Source organism: Pteropus medius, unplaced genomic scaffold (genome assembly GCF_902729225.1).
Source record: "Pteropus medius unplaced genomic scaffold, Ma_sr-lr_union100, whole genome shotgun sequence".
Taxonomy (NCBI): Eukaryota; Metazoa; Chordata; class Mammalia; order Chiroptera; family Pteropodidae; genus Pteropus; species Pteropus medius.
Genome location: NW_024351543.1, coordinates 10,721,258 through 10,735,231, shown reverse-complemented (window position 1 = coordinate 10,735,231; position 13,974 = coordinate 10,721,258). Strand labels below are relative to the sequence as shown.

Genomic DNA, 13,974 nt, shown 5'->3' with positions numbered 1-13,974 from the left:
TGCAAGTTTATCATGCATTGCCTGTGCCTTCTGCTCTGTGGCACAGTTCAGTAGATATACAGTGTGAGCCACATATGTAATTTAAATTTTTTTCTAGTAGCCTCATTTAAAAATGTTTTTAAGATAAATTAGTTTTAATAATATATTTTATTTAACCCAATATACCCAAAATATTATTTCAACGTGTTAACCAACAGAAAAAAATTATCAATGGGATACAATTTATTCTTTTTATCTCGCTAATTCTTCAAAATCTGATGTGTATTTTACATTGATAGCACATCGTAATTTGGACTAACTGCATTTCACATGCTCAGTAGCCACATGTGACTAATAGCTATTGTTATTGGATCGTATAATTCTATCTTATCCTCATGGACCTAGACTGAAGAAGGCCCCATCTCTGCTTCCATGATTGTCCCAGCAGGCAAAAAGGGAATGTGGTAATCATGCAGGTTCTTAAAGTTTTCACTCAGAAGTAACATGTCTCATTTCAGCTTGCATCTTATTGGCCAGAGCAGTTCACGTGATTGAGCCTAACTTAAGAGGCATGGATGTGTAATCCTGCCATGTGCCCAGAAAGAAAACTAGAATGAGCTGTGCTAATGACTGTTACAGCAGGTGGCTAATAGTTTCTGACCCAGCATTAACATGCAGTGATTTTTAAAAGTGGAAAATAGATGAGCAAAATGTACTAAGTAGGTCAAATAAAAAGTAAAAGTGGAATATTAATATCAGACAAAACAGGGCCAAAAGCATTAAACAGGAGAAAGAGGAACATTTTATAATGCTAAAAGTTCTAATATGTGAAGTGTATAATAGCCATAAACCTTTAAATACCAATCAGTAGTACAGCCAAACATATAGAAGAAAACCATTTCAATGGTTAAAAAAGCTATCTTCTAAAAATAAACAGCAAACAACGTAGAAAAATCACTGGCAGTTTCTGGCTAATGTAATAAGATAAGAAAATGAAACAATTGTCATAAATATGGAAAAGATACAAAAACTAGTTTTATCTGCAGGTAACATGATTATTTACATAGAAAACCAAAATTAACTACAAAAAAATTTTTAAATTATTTAAAGGTTTTGATACGGTGGTTCTTATTTGTAGACAAATGTGCTGTGTTTCTGGCTAGGAAGACTTGAAATTTATACACAAGAAAAAATGTCTAAGAATAGCTGAGAAGTTTCTGGGAAAAAAAATAGCGAAAGATGACTTGCCTTAACAGATATTAAACCTTACTTTCCACTGGCATAGAAAGATATTTCGGTGGAATTCGTATGAGGAGATGCCACTGAAAACCCTAACGCAGCCCCAGACTGTGACGTCCCCCCTCCATGCGCTCTCCTCATACTCTCCCTCCCCCAATTTTAAAAATCTTTGCTGTAGAAAATTGCTGTTAGTGAAGGGAACATAGTCCGTACCCTAGACCTGTAGAGAATAAAAAAAGTGGAAAATCACTATGGTCATAGTAAAAGTTTTTTTTTAAAATAGTATCTGCCTAGATGAAATGACATAAGGAAAAGGTATTGCACCCCAGGAAGGTGTCCTGTTGTGTTTAGCTGTGTGTATTAGAGAATAAAGTTCATTAAAGGCAGTTCCTCTGGCAGAGCTGAGCTCACCTGGATTTGCTGTTCATTCATGGACCTCCTTCAGTTAACATTTATTAGAATGGCTTTTTAAAGAAGGAGGGTCAGTCGCTCTGAGTAATTCCTCATCTGTAAAACACTTGACAGTTCAGTCTGTGAAACCCCATAGAAAGAGCCTGTGTCAAAGAGGAGCAGCCGATTCCCAGAGCAGGACCCTCTGCCCTTTGCTCTCGGCTTGGCCAGGTCCCCTGGAGCGCAAAGCCCAGACCTGTTTGCTGTGGAAGCAGATTCCAGCCTGTCTCTACTGCTGCTGCCTCGGCTCTCCCTGCCTCTGGGGCCTCAGCATGCGAAGAAAAGGGAAGGCTGTGAACTGAGGCAGCAGATGGCCTCTAGGTTTCCATCTGCCCTGCATATTTACTTTGTCCTGGAGAAAAGCTTCCATGGAGGTGGCCTGGAATGGCCGCCATTGCCACCATCGCAGTGGCACCCTGGACCTTCAGGCCACTTGCCCACATAAAAGTGCCTGTAGCCCCCGGCCAGAGGCTAGGAAGAGTCAGCTCCTAGGAGACACCAATAGCAGAGACCGGGGAGAACTTTGAAGGGTGATGACGATGTAAATGAGACTGCTGGACACCCGCTAATACATGCGTACCCCATGTGCACACACACACATGCATGTAAACCTCTAGGGTAATTTTGTAGCACAAACATCTAGAGTAGCATCCTTGGTCATAGTCTGTGCTTTATCAAGCCCTTCAGATGTTCGTTATTATTATTTCTCACATCACTGGCGTGCTCATCTCACATGAAGGTACACCTGTTCACAGTCTCCCACTGGCTCAGTGTCCTCAACTGGAGACGATTTTGCCCCCTAGGGAACATCTGACAATGTCTGGAGAGATTTGTGATTGTCACTACTGGGGGATTCTACAGGCATCTAGTGGGTAGAGGCCACGGATGCTCTTAAGCATCCCACAATGTCCAAGACAGCCCCCCAGGACAAAGAGATATCGAGCCTGGAATCCTTAGAATCCTTAAGAGAAGCCCCAAGTGTCCTGGAAAAGGGAAAAGCCATCAAGGTTATCTCAAGAGGAACAGTTGCTGTTCCATCACAGAGGTAATGACTGGGGGCTGGAGACAATCAAGTTTCTAAATGGTTCTTAGAGTCAGAGCTCAGAAAGGAGCCAGCCACCTGCCCTGTCCACAGTAGGCTTGGCCCCTTTCTGTGAGGCTCCTGTCACCAGTGACCCCCTCAATAAAGATGGATACACTTTTCACAGATCGTTCAGTGTGGGAGAGCGTGAAACGGTGCATCTCCTCCTCAGAAACCATAATATTATTCATCGCCTCCCATCCCCCCACCTAAAAAAGCAGCAGCAGCACATAAATGGGAAATGCTCAATGAAGATAAATTTGTTCTTTTATTAGCATTTCTTAATGATGCTAAAATGAAGTGTTTCCATCAAGCAGGTTTGGCATGGCGGGAATTCCAGGCTGCGGAATGGTTGAGGCCCTTCCTTGGGCCCTGAGTTTTCTTCACATTTCCTGTGAATACAGGTTTTACTCCCCTTAAAGAGAAAGCTGTTCCCGTGTCTGTGGCCTCAGGACACTTCCTGTACCTTGCCTTGTCCGCTCTGCCCAGTCTTCCCCTAGAAAAGGACCAAGAGTGACCAGCGGGTTCCTGGTGATCTGATGAACTTGGCTTCCTTTCCTTGCCTATTGTATAGACTTAAGGCTTAAGTCTTTTTAGGGAAAAACTTACTTAAAAGAAGAAACAAGCCAATTATTAGAGGGATTCATGGATCAAAGTAAAGTATGGGTTTTCGTTTTTGTTTTTCAATGAAGGATTAAATTCCTGAGAGGAAGGGAGGCATTGTTCAAATAAACAAGATGATTAATGAGCCTGAGGAACCCAGCCCGGTTTGTCAGGGGAGGGAGTATCTGGGAGGCAGAGTGGGGTCCAGGGCCCTAAGTGTGGAAGGTGTTTGGGTTCCTCCTGTTCGTTAAATACCACCAAGGTACAGAGGATAGAGAAATCATATGCCTGCTGTACTCAAGAGTGCTTTCAAGTTTCTTTTCGGTATATAATCTACTTTTCTTCAAATCTGACAATGATTTTTTTTTTCTTTTTCCTCAGGGTGACCAGAGGCAGGTCATTCCCATACCAAGTGTATGTATATATTTATCCGATTTTATTTGAACATTCATAAAATCTTGTAGCTTTGGGCCTACTAATGTGAAAGATTTTATGTTCTTGTTTATGTTGAGTTTTATCATGCGGTATAAACAGCTCTGCTCTGTCGAAAAGAAAAATGAAGCTGCATTTTAAACTGTGAGCAGGAAGTTCTGTAGAGTTGCCTTCTTCAGGAACAGCAGGATCACCAGCAAATCCTCACTTTCCTTCTCTCCATGAAGGGTCTGAATAAGCTGAGACAGCGTGCCGCCCTCCCCGACCCCAGTACCCTAGTGCCACCCAGCTCCACAGACTGGGGACATACTTTTGCCCAGACGTTAGTCTTTGTAGCAGGTTCTGTCCCGGTGGAACTGGGCTCACCAGGCCCATGTCCCCAGCGAGCAGACCATTTCTGACTTATTCAGCAACATCGCAGCTTGGCCATAGTTCTGACATCAGAAAATCGCCCCAGTTGAATTCCCTGATCTTGCAGGATCCGCCCGCACGCCCACAGGCTGGCCGTACTGTAACTCTTCCCCAGCTGGGCATCCTGCAGGGCCCCGACTTCTGTCTTCAGCCCTGGAATTCGGGAGGATAGCTGTACCAGTGTTCACGCCTAGCACAGGCCTGGACCGGCCACCCCTCACCCATCCCACGTCCCTACTGCTCCTTCTCTTCCTCCTGCTTTGCCAGTGAAGCCATTTGGAGCAGGAAACCAATGACTGACTCCAAAAAGAAACTTGCTGTTGGGTGTCCATATCAAACAAGACCTTTCAGGCAGTCCTGTGATCTTAGAGAAGGATATAGATTTTAATAGAAGATGTCCATAAATGGATATTTTAATCCATACAGATTCTTTTAGATTGTCTGATTCAAATCTGTTCTCTATTTTTTCCTTGGACTTTTTTCACATATTTTCTGGAAACATCCAAGAGACATAGCAATCCTACATTGAAAGGAATGGATTCGTTAGTACAGGTTGACTCTAAATTTGGTAGTGCGTATCACTTACAAATTGCCCTAAAAGTATTTATTTGATAATTTTATTTTTCTCAAAATTTTAACTTTCCATTGATTAACAGGGTGTAAGAGTTTGTAGGGTGATTCTGACTTTACCAGCATGACTGGGATGCTCTTAGGCATCCTATAACATCCAAGATGCCCTCCATGGCAAAGAGTTATCAAACCCAGAATGCCAGTAGTGCTGGGGGTGAGAAACCCGAGTTCTTAGGGGGTTGGGCTTTGTTGGGGAAACTGATCAAAAAGATTGATCAAGCAGCATGTCTTCTTATCCAGTGTTTGAGTAGGATTAAGATCTGTTCGTGTATTTTTCCTTCGACTTTTTCTCATATTATCAATCCCCAGTGGAATTGATAACCAGAGGTCTCCATTTAGCCTTTATACAAAATTGTTTCATATACTGTATTTTTCCAGCAAAGGTACCTATATTAAACAGGTGACAGGTGGCATCTCTCCCTCTGCCTCTGATATTCTAATAGCACTGTTTTTTCTCAAAGTTAATTCACTGCTGCTGTCTTTAAAGTTAAATGCTGAATCAAGCATTTGTTAGGGTAAACATTCTACTGAGGAAAATGAGCATTTTCCCACAAATCTAGACTCATTCTAGAATCCTGGAATAAAATATCCAAGGAGAAAAAGACTCCTTGTATAATTTAGCCCATCGCTAGATCAAGAAACTGCTGACTGCCTCCTACATGTAAGACACTGGGTCAGGCCTTAAGAATCTGTGAAATACCTTGCAGAAAAACAAAGCCTCGCTGAAGTAACTTGCATCTTTTGATGATAAACTCCAGAAAAGCAGTTCTGCTGATGGGCATGTGCCTGCTTTGCACACAGGACTAAACCTAAGTCCATCTGAAAAGCAGCTCAGCCCTGGGATTTGAGCCTTGGGATCCCCTGCAAAATCTGCACCTCACTGTCAAGGCTGCCTATCACATAAACACAGTAACACTGTCCTTTCTGGACCACAGGGGTACCTGTCAGTGCTGGGAGCCCTTAAGAGCTTGGGGTGCCACACCACAGGACCAGAAATACAGGCTTGTGCTGAGCCTACAAACCAGGTTCCACAGCCTCCTGAAAGCTTCTTCTAGGCCCTGAACTTGAAAGGTTCCCTTGAGCCTGTGGGCATACAGAGTAATTCCAGCTGGAGTCCCCCAGCTCTGCTTCTCACCTCACCCCTCTTTCTTCATTCTCTTGCTGTTCTGTTTATATGTGCAGGTTTGGTCTTTTGATTTTTTACTAAGCAATAATTTAAGCTCACGATTTAAAAGGAATACTGAAAAATCCAAATAGACAGAAAAATTCTTAACTTTGTCCCAACTTCCTAGACTAACCACTTTTAATATTTGTTATACATCCTTCTAGAAATTTTCTAAACAAACAGAAGCCTATTTACACAAATGAGGGTTTTGCAAAATTAATTTTGCTTTTAATAAGATGCCTTGAACATCTTTTTAATATTAGTATATAGCATCTATCTCATTGTTTTGCCTGTAGTTGACAGCATTTACTTTGTTTCTCCTTCTGTGCTATTACTGATACTTCTCAGGAATATTTTTGTGCAGGTGTGTTAATGGACTTGAGTGATAGTGTCTGTGCGATCATTTCCTAATTGTGGAAATGCTAGATCAAAAGGTATATTTTACATTTTTGGTAGATTAAAACCAAATTGTTCTCCAAGAGCCTAATTTACATTCCCATCAAGAGTGTATGGCATTGTCCATTCCCTTATCAGCTTTTTTAATCTTTGCTAATCTGAAAGTAAAGAATGACATTGATTTATTGCTTTGACTGGTATTTCTTTATAAATGAGTAAGAACATCTTTTCACAGATTTATTGCCCGTATGTCTTTCTTCTTCCCTATTCATTTTTTCTGCATTTTATACTGTGTTATCTTTTTAAATTTCAAGGAAATTACGTCTTTCCCCCAAATTTATATCTTTTGGCCTTGTTTATAATCATTTTTGGCCACAGAAGTTTAATTTCATATAGGCGAATGTATTAATCTCCTCTTTTATGGCTCCTGAGTTTTATGTCATGCTTAGAAAGATCTCCCCACTCTGTGACTGACCCATATTTTCTCCTAGCACTTTAATGGTTTTATCATTAGAGTTAAGTCTTTGATCCGTCTGGAATTTATGTTAGAGTAAGGTATGAAGTCGTGATCCAGCTTTATTTCCTTTTCCAAGTGGCAAGTCAGTTGTCACAACACCATTTACTGAGTAATCCATCTTTTGCACACCTGTTGGAAATGACATCTTTATCTGGACTCGATGTTAAATGTTCCACTTAGTAACATTTGTCTCCAAACTGTGAGCTGGGGCCGTCCACCAATCTTACTGGAAGCCTCATGGGCTATCTGGTAAAAGCCAGGTACTGAAGGGTAAGGAAACCCTGCAGAGGAACAGGTGGAGGAGCCCCTGACGTTTGGGTGGTCATGGCTGATAGTGAGCACTCAAATGCTTTGGCCCCACTAAGGACCGCCACTGGGGCTGTGACCCGACTCCTCTCATAGCTACACTCTCACTTGAATCACACAGCATACCAATGCTCACAGCACGAGGGCGTTATGTAGCTGAGCCATGAAAATGCTGAGAGGGATGGGAGATTTGTTTTGACAGTTGTTTCTGTGCTATTTCCCTAAACCCTGTAATAAGCAGTAGCATACTTTTATCCAACAAACTTATGAAGAACATATAAGCAGAACAGCTATTCTAGTTAAAGATGATCTAGAGTTTCCTTTGCCCACCTCCTGCTGTAAGCCCTGAGCTCTCTACCCTGAACTCAGACTTGGGGAGTACAGTGTGCAGACTCAGCCTGAGAACTCTTAAGTACAAAAGAAAAAAAGAAAAAGAAATCTGAGGTACCAAGAAGAGGTACTACATCTGTAAGATTTGCGAGGGTGTGTTGGGCAAGTAAAGAAATGAACTATAGAGTGAACTATATTTATGGCTACTGGTTTACTACTGAGGACAGGAAATTTCAGATCTACTCCCAGGAAAAGAACTTGAATGAATGCCCTTCCTAAACCTTAGAGAGCAAGCCATGTCCTGTCCTCCTCCCTGCTCATCCCACGTGGTTTCGCCCTGGATTTCCGCCTCCTCCATCCTGCTGGCCATGTGCTCTGGAGCAAGTGATTTTGCACAGAAAGGCTTTATATTAGGCGTGTTTCTCTTGTTCTTCAGCTTAACGATAGCCTGAGAGAAAATTTGCCTCAAGACAATTTTAGTTAATGATTCAAGCATCACCTGAACAGATCCATTGAAGTAACAAAGAACTATTGCAATTATATAGCGTCCTTGCATGTTCCAAGGACATGGCTGTCCAGAAGAATTCTTACTGACAGCCTAAACAATTTGCATTAATCTAAAGCCAAACTCTCAGAGAAACTATGCACATTTAAGAAACAGGTTTAGGATTAATAGAACCCTCCTAGCCCATTGCCCCCTGCCTGGCCTTGTTCTCTGCAGCTCAAATGTTAAGTCAATAGTTTGTTTAACACCCTTCTCATTATTTTCTCTCAGAATGGTAGTGAGGCTTTTTACTTACTGTTAACTCACAGAATGCCTGTATAATGTGAGTTAAATATGCTAAGAAAGTAATTTTTATTCTTGGGTTTAGAAAATAACTGAGCCACTTTTGGCAGGTCTTTGATGTTTTCAGATATGCTAGCGGTAGAATTTCTAGATCCTTATTCTCCAAGCTAGCAATTACATAAAGTTAAAATGTTATTTTAGTGTATAAACACATAGAGAAAGGACTGGACAGACACACACCAAACTAAAAAGGGAGCAATCTGGGCAAAGGAATGAGGTGGGGGTGGGGGCATGGAAAAGGGACATGTCTATATTCTTTACAGTGAGAATGTGTTTTTATTACATAATTATATAATAAAAAGTTAAGTTTTATTCTAATCACAGCAAGCTTGCTTCTATGGTCTAAACAACAGAAATAACCCGTAAACTCCCTATTAAGTTCATTGATAGAACTCCTCATACCCTGCCTTTTTAATAAAAAAAACTTCTTACAAGTTTAATTTTTTTTAATAACCTGCTGGCTTACTGGCTTGTAATGAAGGACACAGTTCTTCCTAGGACCTCAGATCGCATGCCCTGTGTATGAGGCACATCTCCTCCCAGTGCTGCAGGGTTAAAAAGACTGCTGGCTGAGCTTTAATTAGAGCCAAGGGAGTTGGAAGGCCATAAAGGCTTTTTCTTCTGGATAATGTTGGAGACGGTGAAATAGCCATGCTCAGTTGAGAGACCCCCTCTAGAATTAGAAATGCTCTTGTCCCCACCCGTAGCCTCATCCTGGATAGTCCCTGCCTGCCAGGATGGTCATTGCTCTTGCAAATTTACGTAACCTGCTGACCGCCTCCTATTTATTATTGAATCAGCTGAAGTCCAAATTTAACTCTAGATCCTTGACAAATATTCAGTTTAAACAAACAAAAAAAAAATAGGAAATAGCCATTTAAAAGGAATTGCTTCTTGATTTCATTTTTTCTTGTTTTATTTGATAAGCTAAATTATCCATTCTTCAGTGTCTGTGGACAGATCGTTGCTTGTGTTTTGTTTTGCAGTAAATATTGAACAGAGCTTGACCTTCTTCCAGGGCAGAAAATTAGCTAGTTAACATTGGGCACCAAACATGCCACCAAGTAAACTAAAATACTTTAAATCATTTCTAGAATGAGGCAAAGCCCAAAGAAATAAATACTCTAAATCAAGAATGAGGTCGTCTGGAGATATCTAGCATTAGATATCTATTAACTCTTTATAACCTCTTTATCACAAGATTAGCGTCAGCTGCTACAAAGATATATAAATAAATTTTCTGGTTAACACACAGCATGTGGATTAACGTATAACTTCCAGAGACAGAGACGGGTGAAATGCCACATTTGCTCAATATTTTCCCACAGTGGGACAGGCACAAGGCAGGGCACTCGACCTAGACCAGTTTTATTTCTATGTCATATTGGAGGTCACTTTGGATTGCATTTGCTGGCCGATCTATAGTTTCTCTTCAAGTTTTTGAATACTTCAGTCAATTAAAAAAAAAAAACCCTGTGGTTTCAATATAGCTCTGAAATATATTTATGAACCACAGTGAATTTCAGACAAAATATGACCCAGGAAATGGGCCTGCACAGTTAGAGTAGCTGTTATAATTAAACATTCATTTTTGTGTAGTCCATTTTAATAATAACAGTAGCCACCATATGTGTCAGGCAGAATGTAGAGCATTTTACTGCAGTTATAGCTGATAACCTTTTAAGGTAGGTATTAATTATCCCAACTTACAGCCGAGAAAGAGAAAGAGCTGATACTCAAACCCAGGTTTGTCTGGTTCTAAAGCTTAGGTCCTCATAATAGCCATTCAGACAATGGATAGTATATGGTGAAACTTCCATTGCAATCTACTTATTTCTATTAATTTTAATAAAATTCCGGGATGTGCTTGACCAGCCATTTAAATGTTTGACTTCCTTTTTAACATCATTGACACGATATAATAAAATAATAAGGGGATTGTTTTGTTTTTTACATCAAGGTAATAATAATGATTTTTTTTCTCTAGCCACCAGCTAAATACCTCCTTCCAGAGGTGACGGTGCTTGACTATGGAAAGAAATGTGTGGTCATTGATTTAGATGAAACCTTGGTGCACAGTTCATTTAAGGTAAATCAACATAAAAAAGCAATCAGTGATGTCTATGATTTGGTCACAGTCATATTGAGAAAGGATGAAAGCTTGCAGTTGTTAATACACGGCTTCATCATTCATGAAGAAATCCCAATAACCGTTGCATATTAACTCAGGTGAACATTAACTCAAGTAGTTGAATATTAACCAGTAGTTTTGGGGGGGGAAGCGCTGGGCAGCCAGTATCACTGAAACCTCATTTTTTTCTTATGAGATGTGAGCTTTCTAACACTCTCACCCACCACAGAAATACCTTTCAGGCGGCACAGAGAAGTCAGTACACCGATGCCCCAGGACACTAGCGAGTGAGTGTCAAGGTAACCAGAGTGCCATATGTTTTATTGGGAGGGGCAGGGGAGGCCCTGTCAAAGCAACCTGCTATCCTGGAAGTTTTCCCAGACCAGTTTTTGAAAGATGCCCAACACTGAAGACCTCCAGAGTTAGGGCATTTTAACAGATTCAGCCATTTATTATGATTGACCATTTTCATGGCAAGAGGTTTCTGGGGATTTTAGAAGCTTTATAGCTGAATGGGTCTCTACCTGTGTGACTTCCCTCCTGAAGTGTACGGGGCTGCAGCGATGTCGGAGTGAGCATCAGATACCTTCCTTACTCCCGTCACCTTCCTCAATCTCCCGCTCCCACCAGAATGACAGCAAAAGGTACAAATTACCGAAGGGACTCTGTGTGGCAACAGCCATGGCTGCATTATTAAGACATGAGTTAATTAACCATGTTTCCATTTTTTGAAATGGAACAAATTGATTGAAGGAGGCAATTATGAAAAAGTTTGGAAATAGGGGACCGGTGTGCTAGACAGCAGAAGCAGGTCCTCATCCCGTTTGCCTTGGGACAGTTCTGGCTATGGAACCGCTCTGTTACCACTGGCCAGTTAGGCCACGTCCCTCTTTACACCCCCAGCCCAGCTCTCCTTACTTCACTGAGAGGCTTGAAAGGCACCATCCGTGATGAGGTGTCTCACGTGAACCGTAGTCATTCTTGATGGTTGCGTGGGAAGTGGAAGAGCCATCAAATTTGCCTGAAGACCTTCATGCCAGAGACATCCTTCCTTGTGCCTGCTTCTCACTACACAGAGGCCCTCCTCGAGAAGACAAGGCCAGGTGGTTGTCTTCGAGTCCTTTGGGAGAGTGGAGGAGGGGCCACATTTACCTGTCTGGCCACTGGGGCATGTAGGTACCACCTCATTCCTCAATACTGAGGGCCCTTCCAGGATCGGGCCAGGACCTTGTGCCCCAGCTCAGATCTGGGCAGCGTTGGAAGCCTTTCTTCCCCCATCAGCAAATTGCTCAGGATTTTTCCTGGTCCCTCGGGAGGGAAGCCCTGTAGAGCAGGGGTCAGTTGCCATCACAGCATAGACAGCTCCCTCCAAGCAGCTCCAGGAGTGTGGGCAATGCTGGCTAGACCACACAGGGTTACGGAGGGTTCCTAACTCCACAGGCCAGACACTTCAAGGCCTACTTACAGGGCACTGATGGGACCAGCTGATGTGAACAGCATCTTGTCATTTCTTCTCTTCCTGACTTGCCTACATATGCAAGCAGAATATACTTTATTGTCTGGCTTTTAATATTCTGGGCACTTCAAAGCCCTTCGAGAATCTAAAAGGTATGACCCTTTCTCCTTGAAAATATACAGCGGTACAGCATACAGGCTCATGGGCCCTGGTTAAGAACCCTGGCTTTGACATGCAAGGCATCCCTCAACCAACACACGACAGGAGACCAAGGAAAGTGCTTGCTCTGGGCTGAGGAATGGTTTTTCCCTTCTCATAAACTATGGAATATGATTTCACAATTTAATGCTTCGTGAGTTTTCTTCCTTCGGTCTTGCCTTTTTGTTTCTTAGCATGGTTATGTATTTTGATTTTGAAGTTATAAAATACCGAAATCCTTTGCCTTCCAACCATAGAAATGAATAAACTGTTATCCTAAGCTTCAGGGGTTCTACTGAGTGCTTTAATGGTTCTACAATCTAGTATTTTTCACATTTTTCAGTTTCCATATCAAAGAAGAATGTGTGTTTACAATGATTCTGTACCTAGCACCCCTGCCCAGTGGCCAGCATACACACTCTCCTTCCCTCCATCTCTCTCCTACTTGTCCCAAGGGTCTGCAGCCTGGTGATTCCCCTGGGTCTGTTCATTTGAATAGTTTGTAGAGTTCTGTTTAGAACTATATGTCAGTCCATCACTGAGAAAATTCAAGAATCATACTTGAATTTTAAATGCCATTGGTATTGTCAGCATTATTTTAAATATCCAGCAGCTTGTGAGTGGCTGGGTATTATGTTTCTTAGAGCAGTCTGGAGTGGCCTAAAGTCACTGATGCTCAGGACTGGATGGAGCCATGGACACTCACGAGACCCATTACCATAGCTGCAGAAAAGAGAAGAAACCAAGATGGGAAGAACCTGCCCAAGGTTATGGGTCTGTGGCCCCCGACTTCACCTGACAAGTCCTTGGCCCTGCTTTGTGTCCATGTGCTGAGCATCTCCTGCTAAGCAGCCCATCACAGGGCAACTCGTACTTGTGGGTTCAGTATAAATTATTTTCCTCAAGTAGCACTGTCCCCTGGACCTGGTAAGCTCCCACCCCCTCACCTGGTAGCCAGCATGGTTCCCCATCATCCGGGTAAGGCTTTAGTCAAGAGATGGAGTTTCTGAGGAGCCTCATTCCCTAGCCAGGCTGTCCCACCATTTGTCTCTGAGGCAAGGCAGGTGCTTAAAGAGGTTGGACCAAGACGCTGAAAATATAACAATATTCAGAACAGAAAATAATGTGCTTTCCTGCTTGTGCTTATTTTAAGGAACCAAAGCATGCTTCAACATCCTTCTCCTGAACTGTTTTTTTCCAATAATAAAAACATTGGTACAGGCAAGCTTTTTTCTTGCTAAAGTTTCCGATTTTATTTTGTTCTTTCAGACATATTAATTATAGTTTCTTTTCTCTCCAGCCTATTAGTAATGCTGATTTTATTGTTCCGGTTGAAATAGATGGAACTATACATCAGGTAAGAAGAAAGCAAAGTTAAATTGAGTTTCAGTTAGCATTTTTTGGTAATTACATTTCTTATGAACTTTACTTCTAAATTCCTGTTTCAGTAATAATCTTATTACTGAATCAAAAGGAAGCAAACTTTGTAAAATAAATATAACAGTTTTCTGCTTGTTTTTCACTCAGATGAATTTATACTGAGTTTATAAGGGAAACTGTAATCTATTTGTAAGTATTAGATGTGTTTGCAAGTTCAAATAGTTCTTTGATTTGCTGCAGACTTTTAGAAATGTCCATATATCCCATTGGTCTTGCTCGATGGTCTAATTAACTTCCTCATGTAATTGTTTTCGGCTACTCGCTTAGCAGGCAGCAGGAAAATGCCACAAGGCACCCACTTATGGTGGCTTTTCAGGAACAGATGTCCATTTCCAATGCCAGCCATTCCAGCCTGATCTTGTC

The 13,974-nt window shown here is 41.7% G+C and overlaps 1 protein-coding gene across 8 annotated transcripts in view; it reads left to right on the top strand.

Moving 5' to 3' along the window:
- Positions 1-13,564, top strand: part of CTDSPL (CTD small phosphatase like) — a 96,703-nt gene extending 83,139 nt beyond the window's left edge. For 2 of the 8 annotated variants that reach the window (XM_039843311.1, XM_039843314.1), the window contains exons 3-6: positions 3,734-3,766; positions 10,374-10,475; positions 10,747-10,816; positions 12,156-13,465. In XM_039843311.1, coding sequence (XP_039699245.1) covers positions 3,734-3,766; positions 10,374-10,475; positions 10,747-10,816; positions 12,156-12,268 — 318 coding nt within the window. In that variant the 3' untranslated portion in view covers positions 12,269-13,465. The other 6 variants (XM_039843318.1, XM_039843312.1, XM_039843315.1 and 3 more) reach the window with 6 other exon arrangements.
- Positions 13,565-13,974: the final 410 nt, after the last annotated feature.